Source organism: Anguilla rostrata, chromosome 3 (genome assembly GCF_018555375.3).
Source record: "Anguilla rostrata isolate EN2019 chromosome 3, ASM1855537v3, whole genome shotgun sequence".
NCBI classification, from domain to species: Eukaryota; Metazoa; Chordata; class Actinopteri; order Anguilliformes; family Anguillidae; genus Anguilla; species Anguilla rostrata.
In genome coordinates, this window is record NC_057935.1 from 61382956 (window position 1) to 61393088 (window position 10133).

General features: G+C 41.8%; 1 protein-coding gene across 1 annotated transcript; it reads left to right on the forward strand.

Annotated features, from left to right (window-relative positions):
- ovol1a (ovo-like zinc finger 1a) lies at positions 1-9244 on the forward strand. Its single transcript, XM_064329093.1, has 4 exons — positions 1-597; positions 5513-5754; positions 6538-6763; positions 7450-9244. The coding sequence occupies exons 1-4, from the start codon at positions 498-500 to the stop codon at positions 7797-7799; spliced, it is 918 nt and encodes a 305-aa protein (XP_064185163.1). The 5' UTR covers positions 1-497; the 3' UTR covers positions 7800-9244.
- Positions 9245-10133: the final 889 nt, after the last annotated feature.

Genomic DNA, 10133 nt, shown 5'->3' on the forward strand with positions numbered 1-10133 from the left:
CTGCGGTAAGTCCAACCTTTGAATGAGCCGTGTTGTGCGGTGCGTGTGGCTCTATATTTAACTGGCGGATTTCGTTTGTTCCGTTACTACCAAAACATACCTGTCAGGATCCACCGGTCTACTGGAGCACAGGCTACGTATCTCACCTTGGTGAAGACACTCCCGTTTATCGAAGCGGAAAGGAGCAAAGGAAGAAAGAGCACGCTTAAGAAAGGGTATAAATATTGGGCTAAAAGAACTGAGGAAAACTGTAGCCTTGAAGTTTGTAGAGGGAGAAAAAAGAGGGAGGAGCACATAAAACAAACATAGACCGTATCGGTTCTGTTCTTTTGGTTGAGTAAGCGTTGTTTTCACAGTTTGAAGCGAAGAAGTGTATTTAAAATAATCGTTACATGTATTGTTAGTCGGAACTAACTCCCTTAATTTACCAATTAAGAGTTCGGGGAAAGAGCGGAAACCTAGGGGAAAATAGCGGAGGGAGTTAGGAGAAATTAACCATGCCCCGAGCCTTCCTGGTGAAAAAGTCGAGTGTTTCGCCCGGCAAGCGGAATTGGAGCCAGGTCCCAGATCATGAACGTGGAGATATTTACATACCAGGTGAGATGTTCATTTTTTATTGCTGCAACGGTGGAAATAACGGTGGATAATACAGAAACTACTAATGTCATCCAAAAATCATGTAATGCGCTGATTTCATTTATCAGCAGCAAAAAAGAAACGATGTTATTAGTTGCATTGAGTAACCCTACTCCTCAAAGAATGTCTTCGGAAAGTGAATAGCTACTAATTATATAGCCTCCTAGCGATGCCCTACTTTTACTTCTTTTAATATTAAAAAATACAGTTTGGCAGTGGGTGTTTCCACGTGATTATATATAGACAACTTAATGATCTCTTTAATATTACATGCCTGTCTCAGCCAGAAAGCCGTTGCATGGGAGCCGTTAGTGCTCCTTATTTTGACCTTCAAACCCGCCGGGCTTCCTTATAGCTTGAAACCCAGTTGCAACACCACGCGACGCACAATTTGCCTAGCTCACAAGTCGTTGAGATCCAGCATTTAGCTTGGCATGATAAGACAACAGTTGTTCGAGGTCAGATATAAATGTCTTTATATGGACCTTTAAAACCGTGCTTCCGCTAAATGAAGAATATATAAAGTATATATTTTCCCCTCAAGGAAACACTGGATTGAAACGCATCCATTAAAAAAAGATAACTGTTTATTTCAAAGACTGCTATTCACAAAAAAGTTACAGGGATTATTCAGTTAGAACTTTGAGGCTTCCAAGTCTAGGCTTCTCTGATTATATAAAGACCAAAAGAAAGTAGGCAGTTCATAACGGAATGCTTCTAGCGTCATTCATTTTATTGCCTAAAGACCCCCCTCCCCCTAAGCATTCCGCGCTTCCCCAGACCTGCTTGTAATCATTTACCATTTTAATCAGAGCTCAGAACACATTCAGGATTCTACACTTTTACAGCTGTCAACATTAACAAGAACAACAGTAGTCAGTTGAGTCGGTTGAGTCAAATAAATCAACGTTCAGTAAATTAATGCAACAGGTTCGCCGTGACAATAACAGGTGGTGGGTGCACTTACTTTCCTGTAACTCTTGGGTTCGTTTTAAATAATATAGAAAATCTTTATGGGCCTGTTATTAGTTCCTCAAATTATTTGGCTATCCAATCAAAACTGATCCAAGGACCCCAATTCATAATATCTCTATGGAAGTTAGGGAAGCCTGAATTTGTTTTTGTACTTTTGTACCATAGGAACTCATGGCTAGCACCAGTATTTTACAAAAGGGGACTATTCGAGGATTCATATTTGAATGTGCCTGGCACTTTACTACTTTGAACCAACATGTGTCCAATATCAGTTTTAACTGATCTTTACAGCTTTAAATGACTATGTGTATGCATTTATGATAGATACATTTATTCTGTGATCAGGTTCTAATGGAGGGATTTGTTTGATGAAACTTTTGATGTTTCTAACTGTATAAGTTATGTTTGGAGGGCACACACTGAGGGACATTCCTTGCAACTGCTACGTTGATGTGGCAATGGAGTATTGGACTGAATTGAATTAAACTTTGTGGCCACCTTTCGTATAATGTAGTGCACACCATATAGGCGGAATGCTACTATTTAACAGCACAGTATGCAAGTGGAGATGTATTCTGTATTCAGAATATTTCACGTATAAAAGGTCTACACGGTAAAATGTCCAGTGTTAAATCAACTCCTACGGAGTACCTTGAACACATTGTTCAGAGTACATCCCTATTGAACCCATATGTATTCTGTTGGAGTTGAATTAACATTGGACATTTTACTGTGTACTTAGTGTCAGTTTTGGTACAGCCTACAACATTTTCCAAACGTTCGGTTCGGACGTGTCTGACATGAGGAAGCTGGAAATCCGTGCACTGTCACAATTTACCTAGGTATGTCAGAGTACCTGTTGCGCCTGCTCCACTTGTTACCGCTAATGGGTATGTTAATTGCGTATGACTCGCGAAGGGATACGCTGGCCGTTGTTGCTGGATCACCAGCTCTATTTAATTTAATACAAATATAAGGTTTGCTAGGCTACTTTTGTGAGCATGTTTCGAATATGTAGCCTACATTTCACTATATCTCAGCTTGTTATAATAGGCTCCGAGGTTACTGCATGGTATTATATAGTGTGATCAGAAGTTCTTTCAATTTTTCGTGATCACTAGTAATTATTTACTCCGCTTTGACCTTAGTCTGAGAAGTAATCAGAGTTTATGCGATTTCGCCAAGGACCTCCGTATCATTTATCAGTTGGCGCGTTCATGTAGCCTATATTATCTTTCTCTTTCGCTGACTGAGATCGGCGCGTGTTTACGTGTGTGAATGCGAGGGCGTGTGAGTGCGAGCGCGTTTGCGCGCGCATTGGCTGCGATGGTGAGTTAATGTTTAGTACAGTGAAGGAAATAACGGACTACTGCGCTGGCCACCTCAACACGCAACACCTTTAGCAAACAGGGAACAGCCCATCCACTCATGAATTAGCCTACGTTTACATTTTGCTGCGCTCCCGAGTACTTCACTATTTCAATTTGATTTCTCAAACCCCACCTATATAGCGCGAACTTTTATCGCTCCTTTTCTTCCGATTCCTTACACTATGCCTATATAGCCTACTATATTTTTACATCCTAATGTGCTGGAACTACAGGCCTTTGGGTTATCAGTGCCCATGGATGATATGACGTGTTTACTACTTGTTGGTAACCGGAGACAAAATGTTATGATAAAACAAATATACCAATATCAAGCAACAGCTGTGCTGCAACAATAATAGGCAAGGCTATTCCTAATACAACTAATCTCTAAACCTTTTTGAATAATGTCGCTTAAATATAAAATCATGGAGCCTAGCTTGTAACGATTGGTTATCCTAATCTTTCTGAGATTTTTAAAGGTATAAGCGTATTCACTATTTGCAGTTGTGTATGGCACTATGCATCACTAGACCTACTTAAGCCTTATCATAAAACACATAATGTGTACGTTATATTTTTTTCTTGGAATAAAGTATTTAAATAAACAGTAGTATGTATTTGTTATTACAGAGAAACATCATTTAACTGACTCAATTACAACATTTTTAAAATTCCAAATGCTAAATATCCTACCAAGCTATAAAATGCGCTAAAAATTCATAAATGTTTCCCTTATGACCTTATTCAGAATATGGAAGATTAATTTTGGTTTTTGATAAACTGAGATTGTGTATTTAGCCCACTTCATGCTTGGCACCTGTTATTTAGCCCATTTAATGCTTGGTCAGCTATATTAAGTGCTAGTTTAACCGAAAGTAAGTGAATTGTTCTGTTTCACCATGCGATGTGCACGTGAAAATAAATAGGCTGTCCGTATGTTATTGTAAATCGTATTATGATCTTTTGAAGCACGTCATTTAAAGTGATTTCCGTGAAAAAATAACATTGAAGAAAACCATCTTTTTATTTTCCTTCTGATTACCGCTCACCAGTTTTCGCGATTTATATTTGGCATAGTCTCGCTGTGGGGGATAACCAGGCTATACACAGGTTGGGTGTGTGTGGGCGAAGATGTGTAAACATGAAAGATAAGGTAAAGGGAAAATGACAAAGACCAGGTGTTGAGTAACCTGTTTTTTATATCATGATTTCTGGAAAAAAAACATTCATATTTTCATATTTTCACGTTCATATTTCCCCGCAGAATTAATTCGCGTCTTTGGGATAAGCGTCGAGCCTCCAGTTGGCAGTTAAATATCCGCGTAAACCTCTGCCAAACCGTACCTTACTCGATGTAAAAAACAACGAGTCAGGATGGGGACTTCTGTAGGACCGTTAGTGTAACCTCATGGATGAAGCAAATGATGCCCTCTTGCTTCATGATTGTAACTATATACCGTTACCAATGGTGCGGCCTTCATTTGCACGATCATTTGCAATTTATCCGATTTGACTCCAGGCAGTTTCATCAAATAGTTTAAGCGTGTGTGTACTCATGAATTTCACAGCGTACACTTTCTTACGCTACAGGCCTAATATACGACGACAGATTAACGATCACTGCCACTATAGTTAAGCCTATTGATGATCGAATTATGTTATTCGCAGTTTAATTGGGTTTTACTTTGCGTGCTATATTCATAGTATTATAAAGAAATATTAAAACGAATCAATATTTTTGTGTTGTAGGCTAGCATATGTACAGCGTTACATGATTAATAAAATATTATGGTTGTTGCAGTGTATACTCTTGCGTCTTGTGTGCGTGGTTTTGGAAAGCCTGTACATCTGGCTTGGCTTGTCAGACAGGTTGAACTGTAACACGAGTAAATGACGTCAATACACACACGCGCACGCATTCGCGTGCTTCACGCAGTATAATACACACTGCCTGCTCCCTGGGAGAAGAAGCCCTTATTTGGATCCGTGATTTTGTGTGATGGCAGTGTAATTGTCAAGTGGCAACTGGAGATGGATGTTGTAATATTTGCATGTTAATTACTGTAAAGCAGGATTAAAATATTGATGCCAGTCTCAAAAATAATGCACCATACTGTGATGTGCTCAGCGTGTGCAATGTAGTGGATGACTGATGATTAGAATGTTACCTCCATGCTAAGGGTTGCTGGCTTGTTTTTTGTTTGTCAGTTGTTGAGATTTTGTGTTTGCTTGTTTTTACACCTTTTCATTGCTGGCTCAAACCCTCTTTTTTCGACAACAATATGAAACATCTATTGACGTGCACATATATGACATGTATGAACTGTGCATCTTATAAATGTCGGACAAAGTATGTTCTGGATCTGATCACAAGTTCAAAACCTTGATTAGACATTGCAGAGGCTGTTTAATTGCTCTCAAGTCATCAGCCTATGTAAAACATGCAGTTAAAAGAACACTACGCATTTGTGTTTCTGCTAACCAAATAAATCGACAGTGCGTAATTTCGCTGTTCTGTCTATTGCCTCCAGTCTCTATAGTGCGCCCTCACCTCACCGAGGAGTCTGAAGCCAGCCCCGCAGAGTCCACCCACTTCCTCTCCCCGCGCCATGACCAGGGCAAACAGACGCGCGTCCCCGAGCGCGCTCCCCACGTGCTCACGCACACGGCAGAGCTGCCCTCCAGCACTGCGCAGGGCCAGGAGCGCAGCAGCCCCGCGCCGGGGCAACTGGACGGGGCAGCAGAGAGCACTTACGTCCGCTCCAAGATCAAGGTGAGGGTTCAGAGAAAAACGCGCCCCCGAACGAATCGGAGAGAGGGGACCGGGACGTGATCAGATGGGTTTTTGGAATCTGAGTGGAGGAGGGTTGAATGAGATTCAATGGAAAGGTGGTGTAGCAAATGGCCACGAGGCAGCTGGTCCGAGAAAGGTTCTTGGTGTAGGGTTAGGGTACCGTGTACTGATCTGTTTGCACAATGAAGGTCATAAAAGAATCATAGTCCTATAGTTATATTTTTGTCAGCTGGATTTGAGCACACTCACACCTGAGGTTTAGTACCGATAGCTTACATTCAAATAATGAAAATGATTTTATTTTTGTATTACAATGTCTTGGTGGATAACACACAAATATAAAACGTGTGCCTAAGTGGTCATTTTAGCCTCTGTAAGTTCCTGTGCTGCTGATGCTGCTTTGAAACGAGAACCATGATGGCTTTGGACACTAGACACATTGTCATGAGCACACCTGCCATAATCATTGGCAGTGCAATTCAAATCGATTGGAACATTAAGAATCTGCATGGAGACACCCACACTTGTTTGTATGAATTTTTGTGGTGTATGTCAACGTAAGCTTTTCATTTCATTAACTGAAAAATAGTTTTTTGGAATGTGCCACGACAGCAATACATTCAGTTTTACAGTTACATTCAGAAACGCTTGATCAATTACATGGGTGTGGAGGTTCCGCGTCTTCGCTTACAACTCCAACCAGTATATCCGCTCTCTCACTCCGTCCCACTCTTCATGCTTTGCTGTCTCTCTCACCTCCAGGTGACGTCAGGTGAGCTTCCAGGTGCCGTGTCGGCCTCCTCCAGCCCAGCGGCTCTGGAAGCGCCCGCGTTCTCGTGTCAGGTGTGTCAGAAGACCTTCCAGTTCCAGCGCATGTTGAACCGCCACCTCAAGTGTCACAACGAGACCAAGAGGCACCCGTGCAATTTCTGCGGCAAGGGCTTCAACGACACCTTCGACCTCAAGAGGCACGTGCGAACTCACACAGGTAAGCCCCCCACCCCGCCATTTTGTGCTTCCCTTCCGCAGATGTGAGGGTGGAGAGGGGTCTCCTGGCACATCAAACCTGAATCAAATGGGTAGAAGGGCCTGCACGTCCAATTTCAAAACAGATACACATGTTAAACTAGAATATTGGGGTAGTAAGACAAAGAACTGATTGGTTTCAGTGAAGGATTATATAGTTTTTCTGCTTTTTCTGATGTTTTATTTATTTCTTTTTTTGGTGAATATTTGACTGATTCGTATCTGGGTAATAATATGCATGATCAGACTTGAACGCCGTGGTATGCTACTCTGGATCTTAAGATTCATGCACTCTCCATAAGGCATGTATACCCTACCTAAAGTCTTACCATAGACTGTCAAAATTATGCACCATGATAAAGGAGAAAGAAATTGGTTATTTAAAAAGGTAGATGGCCAGGGATGGTAGATGGTCAATCCTTCCATCCTTATAGCATGCTCCTTTGTAAAAACTGCATAGATATAACGATGGACCGAAGGCGACAAATGGGTCAGCATGGCTGAGGGAGTGTGCTTATCATTCAGTCTCAATCTGCCCATTGTTCTGTGTTTCCCTCCTGTGAACACCCGTCGCGTATCGCTCTCTGATTGGCTGCGTTTCCCAATGCACTGACCCCCCTGCTGTGGTGCGCTTTCCCTCCCCCGCAGGCGTGCGGCCCTACAAGTGCAGCCTGTGCGACAAGGCCTTCACGCAGCGCTGCTCGCTGGAGTCGCACATGAAGAAGATCCACGGCGTCACGCAGCAGTACGCGTACAAGGAGCGGCGCAGCAAGCTGTACGTGTGCGAGGAGTGCGGGCACACGGCGCCCACGCAGGAGGCGCTGGTGCTCCACCTGCACACCCAGCACCCGCACAGCGTCCTGCTCCGGGGCAAGGCCCGCAAGCTGGCGGGCGGGGCCGCCCTGGCCGGCGCCGACCGCGAGTCGCTCTCCTCCGGCTCCCCGCTGTCCCAGCACTGCCCCGACAGCGACGACACGGCCGGCTCGGCGGGGAGATGAGGGCGCGGGAGCGAGGGGTGGAGGGGATGAAGAGGGTGAATATAAAGGGAGGGAGAAAACCGTAATGACATTTTTCCAATGAAACGTGTGCTCTGAAGGAAAGGAGAGAAAGGACGATGGAGAGTCCGAGAGGAATGGAAGGAGGACCCGGCAAAGACGGACCTTTTTTTGTACTTGATTTGACACTGAAGTTTACAATTCAGACTCCCGTGAATTTAAAATGATAGAAACACTGCATATTCCAGTGTGAGATGGTGTATCTGAAATGGTGGCCTGCATGGTGGCTGATGCTAAAGAATAAATAATTTCTGCATGGGAGCAGGTGACATTTTGCTGGATTGCTTTCTTTGTTGCAGTTAGGGAGAAAGATTTTTACAGGACCATGCAGGTGAATTCATCCAATTTATCAATACTGTGGTACTTTTTTCCTCAAAGGAGTTACAGTACTGTGAGTGTGGCTATGCATGTAACTGAAATGTGATTATTTTTTGGCAGTCATGTACAGAAAAATGAAATGGGGGACTATGAATAAATTAAATGTTTTCTGGAGATTATAACTTCTTACTGGATTGTAGATATACACACATATCGGTATAGAGATTAATATTTATCAGGGTGTGTCATTTGTACTGTTAACCCAGAAGGGAATTTGTTTTTTTTAATATATATATATTTTATACACAAACAAAATGGTGCCTTCTTTGTAAATAGCGTAATGGTGTGTTAAGTGTGGGTTTTTTTAAAAAGTCGTAGCAATGTATGTGTGATGACAAAGCAATACAGGACTATCTTTTGCATTTGAATGTATTTCACAATGACACTTTACTGTGGTACAGCAGCTCTATAATGGTGTTGCCAAAGGCTGTATAGAATGTAGAACAGTTAAACCTACTCCAATTCATCCTTGTATTTGTACAGCAATCTAGCACCACTTTTTCATCTATTGTAGTGCTACATTATGCAATGCATTTCATGGCTGGTTTTCTCAGCGTATAGCAGTTAAGATTGTTCTGTGATGTAATTACGTGCTGTAACTATATTACACCCTGAGAAATAAAGGAACAGTGGAGGTCAATTTTTGTTCTTTAGGGAACAAACTTGCCAAATGTATACAATAAAATATATTGCTGGCTAGGGGTACAATTTATGTACTTATAAAGGACCACCTCAGTGACAAGCGTTTGCACCTTTATAGAAACTTTTTTATACCTTTTTTCTGAGAGTGTATAATAGTTATATATCCTGTAATACAGTCCACTGTACTTAACCATACTGTTTTGTAATGTAATATTTTGTAAGACACTGGTTCACTGCACATCCTTGTACTATGTTGCAAGGCGTTAATTTGCTGCTCTGTTGTGCTGGGTGGGAAGGAAGGGTGGTTTGTAAGCCATTAATAATTGTTGTGGGATTGCTCAACTGCAAATGAATGGTACCTGAAATCATTTTACAGTATTCCTCTTCTCTCTGTTGTGTCTGCATCAATTATATATGGTTATATGCTGTAGACAGCACAGTTTCTTTTGGCATCAGAGGCAAGGCTAGTCTTGAGCATGAATGGAAAAAGTACCTGTGTGGGTGTATGGTTGTGCGTATGGGTGTGTGGAGTGAGTCAGATTCCAGGGTTTTGTTGAGTCTTGTCGGTGGAATCCAGCGACTGAACTCTCCAGGTATTCCACCTGAGGATTCCCGGGTTCTAACGGTATTCTGGGAGCCTTGCTACACCATGGCAACATGTTATGGACGTGTGGTTACCGTAAGCAGCTATATATTTTAATATTTAGAATTTATCTATCTCGGCATTAAAGGCAAGCTAGACCTAGTAACACATAGCTAGATTTGGCAGTGTAAAAATCAACACACTCAGGTAATGTTTCACAAGAAGCTTACAGTAACTACTGAAATCAAATACGAATAACCAATTATATTTAGGCTATACCATGCCTTGAACGTGAACTCGAGCACTACAAAAAGACATAAAAAGGAAAGCAAGCCAGCACACAGCTGTCATACACCAACATTGTACTTTCACAGCAATGATATAGGCCTATAGCCTCTTTGGAGGCAACGGCGACGTTTGGCGTCATTGCTTAATTAATTAATCAATTCATTAATTCATTCATTTACATAAAAGTAATCAAAATCAATAATAAACCAGCATGGTGGTGTGTAGGCTAACTATGGTTGTATGGATGTATTCGTGCGTAATTGGTTTATATAAATAAGCACACGAAAATTGCATTTTGATTTGTAGGCCAATGCATGGCCTGAAATGTAATATAGTGCACGGAAAAAAGATCTGTTAGAAATAATGGCTAATATAAGTCGGTAAAA